Genomic DNA, 17,156 nt, shown 5'->3' on the forward strand with positions numbered 1-17,156 from the left:
ACATGATCAACATATATTCCACCAGAAATTTCAATGTTAAAGGCAAAAAAATACAACAAGCAACTGTGGCTGCATGTGAGAACTGTTTGCACAGAATTGCAAGTTGCATTGAGAATGTACCTGAGCATACAGGAAGCTTGCATCAACAGACATAACAAATTATGTGCCAATTTTGCAAGATGGAACAGTGTTCCATCAAAGCCATATTAAATACAAAAAGAACAAATTCAAAAATCCAGCCTGGGTGGCTGTTGTGATAATCCACCAAGAAAGTAAAAGATCTATAATTTCACAAAAGACAACAGAAAAGGGCAGTAAATGCCATTGCTTGATGCAGTACATCAAAAACATTACATTGGCTCCTACAACTTTGGGCCAAAGAAAAACATAATGAACATAACAATAAAGTACTGGACTCTCAGAATCCTCGCTGGAAGGAAGAGGTACTACACTGATCACTTGACAAGTCTCTATTACATTAACATAATGATTTTTTTTTAATTTCCTTTCCTTACAATAATTCCAGAGGATTTATCAATAAGTCAGATTGTCTCTATAGTCCTTAATCTTAACATCTGAAGGGGATTCTATGGTATCATAAAAAGGACCTCAAAATATCCTAGGTCTTTTACAAATAAAGGAAAAACTACGATGGCTAACGAACAGCTGTTCACTTCTTGTGCTTCACAGACAACTGGAATTCCATCTTTCCAAAGGCAAGCCTTCATTCACACTTACATACGCTTGACTCTCTTCCTGGAGGATCTGCTCTGCATGTTCTCATGAGGCATGGTCTCATTCTTGACATTTATAAAAAATAAAATGCTATATACTGCCTTCTTACATATGTAAAATACAAAGCTAATCTTCTAAAAAATCATTAAAAAAAATTCACAAATAACAGTGTGTGGCGTACAATTAACATTCAGAAAAAGTACAAACAGACTGAGTAAACGCTAGATACTAGCAAATAACAGTTTCTACTCCATGGCCATATAAATAAGTTAATAGCGTAAAGAAATGCTTTAAAATTTGAGCTAAATTGATGAGCAGGTAGCAACTGACTTCTAACAGTTAAATGATAGTACAATGCAAATAAGTGTGGTTCTATTCAAGTGTGATGCCAGGGTCCCGTTTCTGTGCTTCAGTTCCCACACAAAATTCTTGCCTAATGGTTTGCTCCGCAGAGTAGCTAGAGCTTTGAATGCCTCCATGGCTCTTTCTCAAATAGCACTATTAGGAATAAAGATCCTGCAAAGTCTAAGGCTTTGCTATAAACTCCAAGCCTCTGATACAGAACAAAGAGCCAACTCTAGTTTTCTCAAGCGTATTAAATTTGCTACAATATAATCCCAATACTGACTTCTAAGACAAATATACCATCATGTTTCTAAAGAGCTTGTTACATAAAATCACTGATAGATAACATGTATTATCCAAAACAACATTAAAAAAATCAAAGTAACCCTATGCAAACCTTATGTTTCAGTATTGAATAACCACTGCTTCTATTATATCTACTGGCTAATAATTTTTTTAATAATTGAGAATCAGTCCATGGTAGCCTTCTATTAATGCTTAATGTTTTGATGCTTAAAAAAATAATATATTCATTTGTCCGGAAAACAGAAATTTGGGCAGATGAGAGTTAAAAAATAAGCAAATACAATACCTACTTGCTTACAAGTCTCTTAATAGCATTTAAACAAATGTTAAACATAACATGGAGGAAAATCAATTTTGCATTAATCTCCAATTGGAGGCATCTGAAATTGGTAGAACTGCTGATAGAATGGAATAATTTAGGCATACAGTCATCTTATCCAGCAACAAATTAGCTTGTATTTACCATGGGATACCATTGCAAACCTCTACCAAACATTGATACCCTAAACATTCAAGTAGTAGGATCACAAGTAAATGAAATACTCCACAAATGCGCACACACAAAACCCTTTAAAGCAGGCCAGGTTGATTGCAAAAGCAGCAGTGATTTGGCTATCTGTTCACTATGCAGCCACTGACCAAAATGACCGCTGACTTCCTGACTAGCCCAGCAGTCAGCAAGCCAGCCAAGTGGCCCTTTCTCTGCTACCTGGGTTGCAGGCAAGCTGGCTACCTCTCTGACGCACCAGGATAGCAAAGTACGTAAGGGTGACTTCTCTCCAAAGAGAAGGCTGTCAATCAAATCAGAAAGCTGTTAAGCAGTAGTGCTAAAGAGACCCTTCCATTTCACTGGAACTTCTGTAATACCTGTATTTTCTCCCCATCAGTAAATTGAAATTTTACAAAATGGAAATTCCCTTTTCTGATCAGAATTATTCTGGACAGTTTTGCTTGTGTCAAACTTGTGGCCTAGAAGATCACAGAACTCTTCCCAGAAAATTAAGAAACCGAATCTCATCAGCGAAGCAAACACGCTTGAAACTTATTACACTGGGATGCTGCGGAGAGGTTGCCGAGGCTTGTCCAACCCTCAGACTAATACCCTTTATGGCTCAGGCGTGCAGGGATCCCGGATACTACCACTGGAGACCTGGAACATATCACATGAGTGACTACAGGACTGTGGAGACAAGGGTGAAGGACACAGAAGTCCACATGGTTCTCCTTAATCCTGCCAGTTTGGAGAGGCTCAGTAGGAAAGGGCTCATACTATGAGCCAACACCTGGCTGCATGACTGATGTCCCAGCCTGGGCTTTAGCTTTCACAACCACGGGACCTTCTCTGAGGATAAGGACTGGCTGAGTAGAGGCAGCATCCATCTGACAAAGCTGGCAGGAGCAATATAGTTTATGCGGCTGTGGGATTAGCCAGGACAGGGAACTCATTCAGCTGAAAGCTAACACAGAAAAATTTGAAGTTTAGCCATGGCATTTCCCTGATCCACAGATGACACAAACAGTGCCAGAACAAGGGAGGGACCAAGAGCAGGTTACTGGGTGCAGAGCTGCACCATCTCTATTGGCAGCAGCCTCTACTTACACTGCATAAAAGCTTGTCTATTTAGGTCCTAAGGATGCCTGGTTTCCTGTAGCTTTGTGCCCCATGGTTGATGGACACCAAATCAAAAGCAGTGTGAAGTTCTTACCTATAGATGGAGCATTTAAGAAGACTCATTTCAGTATGAATTTGTTATTTTAACTGACCTCAACTACAGATTTTCCTTGAGCAACAGTACTCTTCTCCATACAGTTGCCGATTTTTATGAAAATTTATTGGGATAGGGAGGATGGAGGCAGGCCCCTGTACGCACAGATATGTGAAAACAGGAGCCTAGTTTTGACAGAAATTGAGGCAAAAAATTCTGTTTTCCTGAGAAAAGTCATTCTGAATAGGAATTGTTAGTTAATGAAAAATTCCACTGGAACTCCACTTCTAATAAGTAAAATATGGGGGCAGTTTGTTTGTTTTTTTTCCATGGGGAAAGTCGTGTCCTCCAAAAGAAGATGGAGAAGTTTTTCCATACTGCCTTGTTCACTTCATGTGTTCAGGTGGAGACAAAGTGCCTGGATTTTGAAGATAAGAAATGCTTTAGATTCACACATGCAGTTTCCAATTTGTTTTGCTCAAATATGACTTACTGGCTGAGGAAAGCCAAGTTATGCAATATGATCATCTTCATTTAAAAAAAAATTTTTTTAATGAACAAAGTTCAACAGGTCGTAAAAAATAAGCGATAAATAGAACGGAAGGATTTCTCAAGAATGGACAATGATCAAACCAACCCAGTTTCCTTCTCTGGAAAGCTACATGGCCTAAAGGAAAAAGTGTGTGTGACATATCTTGACTTCAGGAAGGCTTAGACTCTCTTCTGCATCACATTCTTAAAAAAAAAATTAAGAAAAATGCAATATAAGGAATCACTAGGAAGTACACATATGACTAAAAAAAACAGTTATAAAGGGTTTTTAAACTAAAACAACATGACACACATGGCTATTCAGGGCTCCGTCCTGTCCAGGCAAGACCTACTAAATTTTTTTATATACAACCTGGGTAACAGAATGGCTGGGATGGAATAAAAAACCAAAACAAAACAAAATAAATACCCTTGACAAACTGAATGGCCCTGATCAAAATGGCTGAAATTTAGTAAAAGGTAATATAATGCTTCATAAAGAGATATCAAATGTATAGAGACATTCAGGTAATAACTGGCTAGATAGGCAGAACGGGGATCTAGGATGAAAAATAAACTTCTTCAGATGCTGTTGCAAAAAAAGCAAGATCACATTCAGCAAGACTGTAGTTCATCCAACACTGGAGATACTCCCATGACTTTGTTTCGGGGTAATGAGGCTGGTGTCATGGACACATGAGACCTCCTATTTTGGACTCCCCACTCTACAAATAATGTTGAGAAAGTGGGAGAAGTACAGAGGAGCGGAAGAAAAAGGAGGAGACAAATGATTGATGAAGGAAGGTTGAAAACATTAATTTTTCATGTGGAAAAGTAATGTAGATAAAACTTTCACAATATATAAAGGACTGCTTTTCCTTTCATGGCAAGCATTTGTTTTCCATGTCCACAGAGAAGAGGGTAGTAAAAAAAAATAAGCTTGGTTTTGGATTTTAGGAAAATCTTTCTAATAAAAAGGTCATAAAATACGGAAATAGGTTTTGGTGTACTGCACAATCAGCTTTACTGAAAGTTCTTAAGAGCAAGTTAGACACACACCTGTTAGTAACGGTGTAAGTCAATGTTGTCCGGCTTCCTGACCTGAAGTGCCACATACAAAAACCTTCCTACAGGTAAAAGCTGTCAGAATGGTACAGCCAGAAAGGTCATCCTCTGGGCTCACAGAGAGAAAATGACAGCATCTCTTCAGCAGTTCCACTAACGCACAGCAAACAAACAGCGGAGCTGCAGGGCAACCTGGGGTACCATCGGCCTTAGCGTCCGACTGGGGAGCCGAGCAGCCCTCCCCTCCATACAGAGCCACCACCAGTCTGCAGCATGGGGCCAACCCGGGAGCCAAAGGTCTGGGTGCGTTGCATTCTTAGGGAACACGTTTAGACCAAGCAATAACTAAGTTTCTTCCAACTCAGCAGTCCCACGTGAAGTTTAAGAAATCCTAACAACAGCTTTGAATGCAGGATAGCTTCCTGGCTTATTGCTTCTGTTTTGATGAAGAAATGCAGAAAAGGAAAGGAAAAAACAGCTTCCAGTCCAGAACTCAAGTTTGATTAGTGAGGAAAATAAGTTAGTTTGCACAGATTTGCTTGTTAGCATTTCAGCTCCCAGGCTGCCCTGGCTCAGAGCCGGCCCAGTGACCTTAGACCAAGGCCTCCCTGGAACCTCTCGGCCAGAAGCACCCTCAGTGCTGGAGCCCCCCAGCGAAAACCCCGCCGGGGCTGGGCTTGGTCCACAGACTGCTGTCGCCCCTTCTGGTATTTCAGCGTCATCCGGCACGGGTGCAAACCAAGAGCTACACCGGGGTGCTCAAGGGCTTCGGGCACGGCCTCGGCTACGGGCGGGCTCCTGAGCGGCTTCGCTCCCTGCACGCCAGCTTTCTGTTCCCTGCGAGAGCCGCAGTGGAATTACCCCGGCGGGAAAACCAGCAGGAAGCCCCTCTGGGGCCGTGACGGCCCTTTTTGCAACAGAGCAAAGAAAAATAAACAACCCTCACCGGGAGAAGGCCGCAGCCCGCGGAGAGGCCCCGCTCCCGCCCGCTCCGGCGGGAAGGGGCGGGGCGGAGGCGGCGCCCCGCCCCCCGCGAGGCGCGAGGGAGGCGGTGGCCGCCGTGCGTGCGCGCGCGCCCGAGCACGCCGCGTCGCGCCGCGGCTACCTCAGCACTTCCGGGTCGGGGGTGGGGCCGAGCGAGGAGGTTGGTGCGTGACGTTGCCGGAGGGGCTGGGGGCTGCTGAGCGCCTGTTATTGTTCTCGCCGCCCGCTCTTCCCGCCGCCGCGTCTGCCTCCTCCGGGCGCTCTGGGGCGCGGAGGGAGGGAGGGGGAGCGAGCGAGGGCGCCCCCGCGCAGAGCGGCGCGCGCGCAGGGGCGGGAGGCGGCGGCGCAGGTAGGAGGGAGCGCGGCGGGCGCGGCGCGTGACCCGCGGAGCGTCCCCGCCCGGCGGCCGTTAACCGTCTCGAACTCTCCGTAGCGCCAGCCCGGACAGCGGGGGCGGGGGGAGAGCGCGCGCGTCACGAAGCAGCCAGCGAGAGCCGGCGCGGCGGGGACTGGGCGGCCATGGCCTACGCGTATCTCTTCAAGTATATCATCATCGGGGACACAGGTGAGCAGCGGCGGCGGCGGCGGGCCGCGCCGGGCGGCGCAGGGAGCCGGGCCCGGCTCCCCGCTCCCATTTCCGCAGTGCTGGCTCCGTTGACGTGGTGCCCCTGCGCGAGGAGGCGGCTCCTCCGCCTCTGCGCTGGGCCCCGCCCGTGGCCTCGGCCTGCCTCTCAGCGGCCTTGCGCCCCGGCTCCGTGACAGCCGCCTCCGGGCCCGGGGCACAGGCCGCAGGGCAGGCCGGGCTGTGTCACGCCCCGGGCTGCGGCGCCTTGGTGTGAAAGGCGGGGGCGGAGATTGGTGGGGGTGCGGGCTGCTATCAGTGCAAAACTCGCACCTGGGCAGCCACCCCTTATTTACCTCCCTGCAGCCCTGAGGCCTAAGAGCTGCTGCGTGCTTCCTAGGAATTTTGTGGTGACGCAAAGACCGGTGCTATGAGGTACCTTTAGGCCGTGAGGATGCCATTTCCTGCCCGGGCTGGAGGTGCAATAGCAAACTGTTTAAGTGTCAGGACATGCTGTCAAAGGGAAATCAAAAGGCCTGACTCTTTTCTTCTAATTTATAGGAGCCATTTTTTGACTAACTGCTTTTCTAGATGCTGTAAGCTGCATCTGTGGTCCCCCACCCATTTGTTTGTCCCTTTTTAAAAACTTGTTCTCTTCCGTTTGTCATTGACTACCATGTTGCAAATAACATTGCTTAAGAATGCTGCAGGCCTAACCCTATGCTGTTTGATGCACTTTTTGACAACATATTCTATGCTTCCTTAGCGTAGTGTGGGTATAGATGGCATTCTTTCAATCACACTTTTGGCAGGACAAGGTAAATAACAAAGCTAGCTATTGTGCTTGTGTATTGTGCATCTTTCTCGTTGTCTTCCTCATACCTGAGTAAATGCCCTCTTTAATAAATTTGATGACACAGCTGTCTCTTTACATGCTATACTAGGGATACCTGCATAATTATACTTCATATCAATGAACCAGTTTATCTGTTGCTAGAGTTTATGGTACTGTAATTGTACACTACAGTTGCATTGCATATGTGGTTGTTAAATAGCCTGGATTGCAACTACTACGTGGGGTTTTTTTGTTTTGTTTTGTTTTTTAACCTACATTTAAACTCTACAGATTTTTTTTGAAACTGTAGTATAAATGAATATTAAGAAATATATCATGGTTATAATGACCATCTTGAAGTATTTAATAGTCCATAGATGATGATAAGATTTCAGATTTTTCTTGAGTATCTAGGTGACTGACAGCTCATAAACCAAACTAGAGGACAGGAGATTACTTCAGCAGAGTCAAGGGAAGTAAAAGGAGGTTTTTTTGCTCAGGATGATGCAAAATGGTAGTGCAGAATTCAGGGTCATAGTGCTTCAGAACAGATGGCCTTGTGTTCTGGTGCATCTTAAAAACTATAATCGTCAGAGTGGTAGAGAGGGCAGTAAACAGTTGCTTTGGTACATTGATCGTATACAGATTAAATTTTTACAATGAAATATCCTCTGTGTAGTGGTTTCTGTTGACCTTCTGCATCTTAATTGAAGATTGCTTCAGTTGCTTGAAATATGAAATACAGAGTGGATGCGTGTCACTTCTGAAGTTGTTTCCATTTCTTAAGAACCAAATACAGGAATTGTAAGATCTAGAAGAAGCACACTGAACAGAAAACAGCTCCCAAGTTTATAAAAAATGAAAAACTTTCTGTAGCATTTATTCAGAGTTGCTATAGGAAGCTAATTAAAACTTGTGCAACAGTCACTGGTAAAGTGAATTAAATATGCCAATAGTGGAAAGCTGGTTTTGCTTTTATTTAGATCTATGAGCCTTTTAAGTATTCTAATATAGCTAGTACCAAAGAGCCAATTTATGTTGTGCACAGTTTGCTGCCAAAATGACTATGATGGTTTAGGTGTTGCTGTTCCTCTGCCAAAGGCAGTTGCACTCATAGCTGTACTGATGGAAATTAATGGAGTGTATGGGGACTGTCCTTTTCTGTCCCAGTAGTGGTCTACCACAGCATTACAACCAGTGAAGATATGCCAGTGGCCTTGCATGCCTGTAATTTCCATAGTGATCAAGAAATTTATCTTTGGGACTTGATTTAGAGTCTTTGGAAGTGGATTAACTGCTTGGTGACTCAGCAATTAGTTGTAAACAAACTGTAGATGAAAAATAAGACAGCATCAACCCAGGACGGACATTGTTTTGTAGTGCTGAAAAAGGAAGATGAGCTAAATGTCAAAGTGGGTTATGCAAGCAATAAACAAAACAACAAAAAGTCTGCAGTTATACAAGACACCTGCATGTGTATTCTGAATTGTGATTCCAAATGCTTTCATCCACTTCAACAGAAATTTAGTATGATCTCAGTCTTTTAAAATGACAGCTAAAGAAATTGTGTAAGACTGCCTTGCTCAACAGATCTTGTCCGTTTTTACTGCGTGCTTCATTGGTCATTGACATTCAGTGACTTTTTCTTTTGCTGGTACTTCAGGCACTACAGCTCTATGAACAACCATAACAGAATCAATCCCATGTTATTTATAATAGTAAGTCTGCAATATGCATTAAATAGGGTTTTCTTATATCCAAGTATGTTTACCAATTTCCATCAAAGAATGTTACAGTTCCATATGGCTGAAATACCAGTTTTGCAATGGTCAGATTTCTTTCCACCAACATGATTTGTCTGTATGATCAGTGTTGCTGCATCTTCCATAGGCATGTCTGTTTTCTGCTTTTCGTGTATGTGTTAATTCAGCAACCTTTGGAGCTTCTTGCATAATGCACTTGCCTTCCAATTTCAGCAGATATCCTTGGTTTATAAGCAGCAAATATCTCTTTTGTGTTATCTGTTTGTGTTAGGGGAAGGTGATGAGACAAAGTATAATTGCTTGGTGATCTAACTTTCCTTATTTTCTGGAGGAAAGTAAGCTGTCTAGTCTACTGTATCACTTGTCTAGGAAATTATCAGATGTTGAAATTAAGCAATTGAATTAAACTTTTTTTTTTCTCTCTCCCCTTCTTGTGAATACGTATCTAGTGTCACTACACTTTGTTCTGGGACAGCTCTTTTAAGCTGGCGACATGCATGGCAAGAACCTCTTGCCCTTTTTTTCTAAAAGTGTATAATGTTACTCCTTAATTAAACAGTTTTTCATCTTACCAGAGCTGGTGCTAGCACCTTATGATAGGTTGAGAACTTGCTCATAGTGAAACCAGGGTACTAGATCTGTACTACTTATATCTTGGCATAAGACCCTTTTGGTAATAATTTGATCCCTAAAAGGCAGATATCACGTGTTTATAAACACATATTTTTCTTATCTACTTAGAAGTTAATTAGAAATACTGAACTGTAAGTAGATACTCTACAACTGATCTCATGAGACTGTTCCTGTGTGCCCCCCATAATTATTATAACTTGGGGGGGGGAAAGAAAGTTTTTTATTGTGAATGACTGACAGCTTTCTAAGCTTTTCATGATCATCCAGGACATGAACAGGTTTTCTTTAGCCTCATGTAATTTAATTTTATTTGGAGAAAGGTTTTTTTTTATTATTATTAAGACCTGTAGAGTTACCAGTTGGGTAATGCCATACTAAATGGAATGTGATAGAGCTGAAGAGCTCCTTTTAGTTTGTAGATGTGCACTAATTTTTATGAAGAAAGGAAAACTTAGAGCAGTGGTTTGCTGTAAATTATTTACAGCAGCATACATCTATTTATATAACCTAAATGTTGAAGCTGAATCATATTTGAAAAGAGTTAAAAAGCCATTTTACAGCATTGCTTTTCCCAAACTTATGTAGTCATTATGAAGAATTTTAAAGGTTATTTTTCTTCTCTTCTTATTGCTTCTTAAACTGATATGCAAAGGTCCCTTTGCTTTTAGAGGTAGCCAATTGAAACTTTGTAGTCTCTCCTTCCTATTAATTTTAGTAAAATTTTCTCATTTAGTGATAGAATTGTGACTGACAGACATCTGACTGATAAAAGATTGAGAAAAAAATCTCTGCTTGAGGTTAATGTCTCATTATGCCTAGGCCTGTGGTTGGTAATATAGCACTTTGCTGAGTTGCATAAAGATGATGTGGTTGAAAAAAAAGGAGAGAAAATATGAGTTGCTGACTGTACTAAGAAATTTATTGGGCTCATGAAACATCTGGAAGCTATCTAAAGTAGTGTAGTCTACCACAAAGAACTAGAAATAGCTCATCAGTCAGATTAGAGGTCTGTATCTTGTGACATTTGCACTATTTTTCTGGTTTAAATCTGAGCTGGTTTTAAAATCTATGTTGTTTGCGACTTGTCTGTTGTTAGAGACTGCGTTCAGCTTATTTAAAGGGTGTTTTGGGTTTTTTTTTTTTTTTTTTTGCTTGTTTGTTTCCTAAAGGGAGGTAGGAGCAGCAGACAGCTTGTTTAAGCTCAGTTTGTAGCAGGGTTTTAGTTCCACGAGCGCCTGAGTTGACATACCGTCTGGTTACAGGTGAAAGAAGGAGGTCTTGCTCCCCTTACTATGTGGAGACTCATACTTTTCCATGAGCTGATTCAACTCACTTTTTTTAGGTTAATTTTCTACTGAGTGGGTTGGGAAGGATAGGTGGCAGCAAGATAGCAAAGGGGAGTAGGTCTTCAGCTCCGTGGTGGTGAGCATATTGGTTCACCCTGTCTTGTGAAGTAACAGCAAGGAGAAAAATTGTTCTTTGAGAAGGCTGACTAGTCTAAAGGTTAGCAGCTGCCAAATTGGGTGGACCTGATTCCCACTTCTTGTCCTAGCTACAGACTACTTCTGCTTCTGAGCTGTCAGCATCATTGCTTGTCTGGTCCTTCAGAGAGCCAGTTCAGCTCATGAAGGTGATTAAAAAAAAAAAAAAATTTAAGCTGCATTCAGAGAAATGTAAGAGTCATTCTGAGTAAGAAGGTGGAACTCTGCAGGAAGGAGCGAGTCTACCCATCAGAGGCAACTAGCAGTAAATCTAAATGGATATAAAAACTGAATTCTGAGGGTAAATCTGAACTGGGACTACTACTGTAACACTTTTCCTCTTTCACCTTTCTTGGGAAGCAGTGGTGCTTATGCAGACAAGTAAGGAAGTGATCCGTAGACGGACACATCGACTCATATAACCATCAGTGGAGGAACAGGACTGCAGATTGGGTTAGACTGGTTTAAGTTGTTGTAGATCTCTATTTTCTGGCTGTAGCCTGTCAGTAGACAAATCTCATCTAGTGGCAAGGAGAGCCTGGAAGTTTCACTGGTGCTGGCTCTAGCACACCTCAGACTTTGCAGTTGACAACTAATCAAGCAAAAAAGGAATTACTTTTTTTTTTTTTTTTTCTTAGACTGGTTTCATGAATTTATTTTTCTTTCCTTGTGCTACTCACAGTGGGGTCACCGGAGCTAGAAGGGGAGAAGGAAGCAAATCTGCTTTTTTGATGAAAGCTATTAAATTGGCTGTGCTGTATCATCAGCTGTGCTATGGTTCCTGAGCTGCTTTTTGAATTGATGTGAGTGCAGCCTGCTACTGAAAAGAACAATCCTTCCCTTTACAATATATTTTGTAGCCCTAGTGTTGTGCACATACTAGCATTTTGGGTGACTAGTTTTCTGCTGGATCAGTTTCTTGATTTGGCTCATTGCCTAACCTTCTGAGTGAGAAGGGAGAGGTTAGTCTTACCATTTGCCTGTTTTGGCTTGCTGAGCAGTGAAACGGATACTAGTGCTGATGAAAGAAAGGGAGGAGTTGAAGTGTGGCTGGGCCAAGGCAGACAGTAGGAAAGCCCAGCAATGCTTTCCCAAGTCAAATTGATTGTGGAGCATCACCCAGGTAAGTAGAAAGCTTTTACTAAAGGCAGATGCATTTGGAACCAACTCAGGCTGATGTTTGGAATTCAGGATCTGAGGATAAAACACTGCTGTAGTATGAATTCTAGTTCACTTTCCATCACTGTTTGGCTACTAAGAAGTGGTCCTGGAACAGGCACTTGCAAAGAAGTATTCTGCTCCCTTCAGAGCACGTAATCCATTGCTTTAATTTATTCCTAAGCAAGAGCTTTTGTTTACTGTATTTGTTGGCTAAGTATGTCCAAGCTCTGCTCAATTCTTGTTTTAAGATACTAAATATTTTTTCTCCTCTGGGGAAGATATTGCTGAAGCTATATTATATTAAAGTGATTGTGGCAGTAAAATGGAGAATCAGTTAATAAATACCTAATTTTAAAGTTGTCTGTGCAACTTTAAATCTGTCCCTTTTGTTTTCTACAATTGATGACTTTCATAAGACATGCTCAAATACTTTTCCCAGGGATTCTGCCTCATTTCAGATATAAGATTTACAGTCCTAAGTGAATGAGGTACTGGTAAGTAGTCACTTTGTTCTTAGAATTTGGTATAAAATTCAGTACAGTTACTGTATTACCATTTGTATGCAATGCAGTTGGCTGCCACACAACTGTTAGTTGATCTTTGCAGCATCTGTGTATATCACAAAGCGGTAAACTGCTCAGAAGTTCATATATAGCTCCTGTTTATGACAGGTTACTGGCTGTGTCTATGATACCGTAGTTTTCTCTCAAGCTCCAGAAATATATGGGCTACAAGCTATTTTAATAAGAACTTTCTGGTTACAAACTTGCAATGCATTAAAACTATAAAATGTAAACAAAACATCACTGTTAAGAAGGTAGGCAAAAATACTAAAGTACTTATAACTACTATTTAAAAATAGATTATAGCTTGTACTGAACAGTCACTACAGTCTTGTTATGCAACTTACTGAGCCTTTTTTCAGTCAACAACAGTACAAAACTTATGGAATTTCCAATTTTTTTTTCCCCTGTAAGGTTCTAAAGTAACAGGAATAGCATTAAACAAAAACTGGCTGATTTCTTCTTTCTGTTGTGTGAACCTTTCAAATGTGTAGACTGCTTCTTAAAGGCCTGCAATAAGTAACTAAGTGTGCAGTTTCTCAGTTATCTTGAGCCAACTCAAGACAGTGCTCGTGTTGAAAGGGCTATGCTTGTCTCTGCTCTATGCTGACATTGGTATTTGTGTTTTCGCCTGAACCAACAAGCTGATCATCAAACTTTGGAGAAGGAAAATTATCAGACTGCCATGTGAGTGCTACTACTAGACATTTAATCAAGGGTCACTTTGCTCACTGAGTTTTGAAATATTTTTCTAATGCATATAAGATACGTGCAGGCAACATTTGGTGTCAGTTTTGGGGTTCATATTTATTAAATGATACTGAAATTGTTTTGCAAGGTTAATGACAAAAGCTATTCTGGATTCTATTTCTGGATTGATTTATAGATTGTTTCTTAAAAGTGAGGTGGTGATTATGTTCTGTGATGGGGAACTCTATTTTAGTGGTGGTATCAAAGTTATCTATATATGTAAAGTGTTCTGTGAGTAGAAGAATTATTAATATTTCAAGGTTCCTTAGAAACTTTTGTTCTCTGTCCCTACAGCTCCAGTATTCCTTCTAGCCTTCTCCCTGTTTCTTTCTTGCTTCCAGTGCTTTCCCCCATACCCTTTATCCATACTATTATTATCCATACTATTACCCACTTCTCTCATGTCCACTGATTTTGTTGGGAGGCTGGATGTGGCATAATCTATACCTGCTTCCAACCTGCTTGTGAACTGACAGCTTGCTGTCATAAGCCAGAGAGCTACAGAAAAGAGAACTGTTAAGACTGATGCAGCAAACTTTGCCTCAGGCTGTAGTGCCATGCCAGTCTAAGCTGCTGATCTGCTGGCTGCTGCATTTTTGTTCCCTCTTTTGAACTAGCTCTGAGGCTTGTCTGACCCTGCACTAAGCCGTTTCTGCATGCTTTGTCACTCTTGTTCAGTTAATGTGCTAAGCCAGCAGACAACTGAAATGGCTTGGTCAGATGAGTTCTGAAGCAGTATGGAGAAAAGGAGCATGAACATGCTGCAGGGAAGAGCAGGAGAGCGGCAACAACAATTGACTTAGACTGCTGGAATTGCTGCATCAGTTGAGGCATTAATTTCAGAGTGTCATCATTTTATTACAACTCATTTTGTGACAAAATCAAGGGCAAATCTCCCATTTCTGTTAGATTTGATTGAAACTGGCCGCTGGTCTTAGTTTTCAAGACCAGATGAACAGTGATTATAGTAGTATAGGCTTTGTTTCCTCAAGAAACAGTCAAACTTTGAGAAGTTGAACACTTTGAAAAATAAAAGATCATCATCACTGTATGCAAACCTCTGACACACTCATCTTGTGAGTTGCAATATGGTGGTTCTTATGCCTTTGCTTGCTGTCTTTTATCAACAGATATGTCATTTGGGATCAGTTGTTGCCTGGCTTCTAATGTGGCTAAAATAGCCTCATCTTGCTCTGTGGATAAAGCAGAGCACAGAAGGAACTTGGATGTTACAGGATCATGTGTTTTGTGATACAGTTCTGAGAGTTTAAATGTATGTAAACCAAACGTATGACTGCAGAGGTTTTAAAAGGCTGAAAATTTGAAATCGGATAGAGTAGGACTGGAAGAATGATCCTTCCAAGTAAAAGAACAAGGCAATATTATTGTAAAATTTGTAAAAAGTAGATGTTTACGAACTTGCATAGTCTGAGTATCCCTGTCAACTGCATTAACTTTTGTTTTTCTGTGCTTCCATGTACAGAAGGAATTGCCCATCTACTGGGCAGCATCGATGTAACGTGAAGTAGTTCATATAAAAATTGTCCCCTTCAGATATCCTGATTTCAGACCCAAATGGTTATCTGTCTGGCTGTAGTGTGAACTCATCTGTTGCCAATTCTGCTTGGCCTGTCTGTTGGCTATTGGCAGCCAATAGTCAGTAGCATGCGTAGTAGTTCTAAACAGCTGCATATGTCCTGTTGTTCCCTCTGTTGATAAATTGGGAGATAGGTGTGAGTGAGGTTCTGTTGAGAATGTAGCTAGCCTGGAAGAAACCTGGAGGTACTGAAGCAGGGGATGAAGCATAGAGCTGTGGGGAGAAGCAAGACCTGTAGTTACTGTTGTGAGAAGATGTAGAATGGTAGCTTGAAAGTCTGTTAGGAAACTGGTCTTCATTAGTTTTAAAGGCAGAAATACTTTTTTAAAGAATTATATTTTGTTCTATTTCTGAGTAATAACTGCTTAAACTTCAGTATTTCTGGAAATTTAAAAGCTGTTACAATCTGAAAAAGATGTGTACGCTTCAGAGTGGGTGAGATCTGGTATTTCAAATCCTAGTAATGGATTTTAAACAATATACACCATTTAATTCAATTAATTTTTATTGGTTCTTAACAGATTTTTTTGAATTTGCTTAAAATTTTTTCTTTTTTTTTCTTTTTTTTAGGTGTTGGGAAATCATGTTTGTTGTTACAGTTTACAGACAAGCGGTTTCAACCAGTCCATGATCTTACTATTGGTAGGTCTGTTTTGTCTCCCTAATGCTAATGTGCTGTTTTAAAACATGCTTAAGGTTTGTTTGGTTGGTTTTTAGGGTGGCAAACAGCTAGGGTATCACAGCATGCATTTGAGTTTGTTGTGCTGAGCTAGTGTAGGATTTGTGCTGTATTAAGGCATCAGTGAATTTTTATATGATGAATATTTGTTAGCTAATGAAGCTAAAGGGAGGCCTGTTTCTTACTGGGAAGGTCACATAGCTATGAAATTCTTCAAATTGATTCAGATCATGTCTCAACTGTTTCTTCAGAAAAGCTAAAAGCTGAACATGGAAACAGAATTGGTCAAGCTTGAAATACATTGCTGGTGATACAGATGCAGACTTTTTGTTAGGCAACAGAATGTTAGGCTAACCCTGAAGACAAGTAGCAGATAAAACTAAAGGAAAGGTAACTTAAAAGATGAATAAACAAACTTACTATTTGGGAAAGCTAATTCCTTGATGGAGAAGGATTGGAGTATGGAGGTGTTTGCTGTCTGGAAGGGACGGGGTTTTTTTCCTGACTTCTCAATTGAACGAGAATCTGATATGAGGTATGATTTCATATTGATACTAGAGGAAATTAATTAATTACAAAAGAATGCATTGCCTGTAATTTGACTATAATAGATGCTATGAGCTTCATTTGTCTTTCCACATAAAATATGAGGAATAGTGTGTGAATAAATTTTTTTTGTGGACAAGGTTAGTCTTCAGATCAGTTTCGGTCTTAAGCATAACAGATGCTGCTCTCTAATTAAAAGTTGCAGGACCTTTGAACTCCTTATGTTTGTTTCAAAGAACCTATTAAACTCTCCCTCTTACTGTGCTGAGCCTTGTACAAAATGTATCCATAGTCTATATTCTTAGTTTGTGCCTTGGAGTAGGTAGGCTTCCTGTGTATGGAAGTACTAAAATCGACACTTGAAATACAAACAAATACTCTTCGTGTAGCAGAACGTACCAGGTGGTTTGATTATGGCTTCTGTTTCTAGCTTGACAAGCCTTGCACACCTTGTATGTGGCTGTTTGATATAATTCAAATTATTAGGCTTGCATCAGTTTTCAATATTCCTGAGGTTTTTGCAACGGGTAGGCTGGTTGAATAAGGAGCCTGAGTTCTTTATGGAGGCACGACTTATTGCCATCTTTCCTTACTGGCTGATACATCACACCTTGTATATCATTCATGCCTTTGGCAGCCCTGTCATATATTTCTGCTTCTCAGCAACTTGCTAGTCTGTGGGAAGTGGCTTCACCTCAGCAGGATGGCTATAGTGCCAGTTCTGTGCCTGGCAAATAGCTAGCTAAGGTCTCAGAGCAGATATCAAAGCTAGTGGGATGCAGAGGTGAACCTACATAGCAATATAATGGGGATGTAGGATTGGAGTCTGGCAAGCTGCTTGAAAAGGGGAAGAATGAAGATAGGCCTGCACTTACTTAACTGATAGTGCATGCATCTGATTTTTGGCTAGGAGA

At 41.2% G+C, this 17,156-nt stretch overlaps 1 protein-coding gene and 1 long non-coding RNA gene across 2 annotated transcripts in view; one reads left to right on the forward strand and one right to left on the reverse strand.

Annotated features, from left to right (window-relative positions):
• The window catches only part of LOC106494445 (uncharacterized), a 46,216-nt gene extending 40,911 nt beyond the window's left edge, over positions 1-5,305 (reverse strand). Inside the window, exons 1-2 of the long non-coding RNA XR_010883293.1 lie at positions 4,683-5,305; positions 3,151-3,510 (exon numbers count right to left, since the gene is read on the reverse strand). This is a non-coding gene — a long non-coding RNA (uncharacterized lncRNA). The remainder of the gene's footprint in view (positions 1-3,150; positions 3,511-4,682) is intronic.
• A 568-nt stretch (positions 5,306-5,873) lies between these two features.
• The window catches only part of RAB2A (RAB2A, member RAS oncogene family), a 42,214-nt gene continuing 30,931 nt past the window's right edge, over positions 5,874-17,156 (forward strand). Inside the window, exons 1-2 of the mRNA XM_067290489.1 lie at positions 5,874-6,237; positions 15,588-15,659. Of these exons, the coding sequence (XP_067146590.1) occupies positions 6,192-6,237; positions 15,588-15,659 (118 nt within the window). The 5' untranslated portion in view covers positions 5,874-6,191. The remainder of the gene's footprint in view (positions 6,238-15,587; positions 15,660-17,156) is intronic.

The sequence above is a fragment of the Apteryx mantelli genome, chromosome 2, assembly GCF_036417845.1.
Source record: "Apteryx mantelli isolate bAptMan1 chromosome 2, bAptMan1.hap1, whole genome shotgun sequence".
In the NCBI taxonomy this organism is placed as follows: Eukaryota; Metazoa; Chordata; class Aves; order Apterygiformes; family Apterygidae; genus Apteryx; species Apteryx mantelli.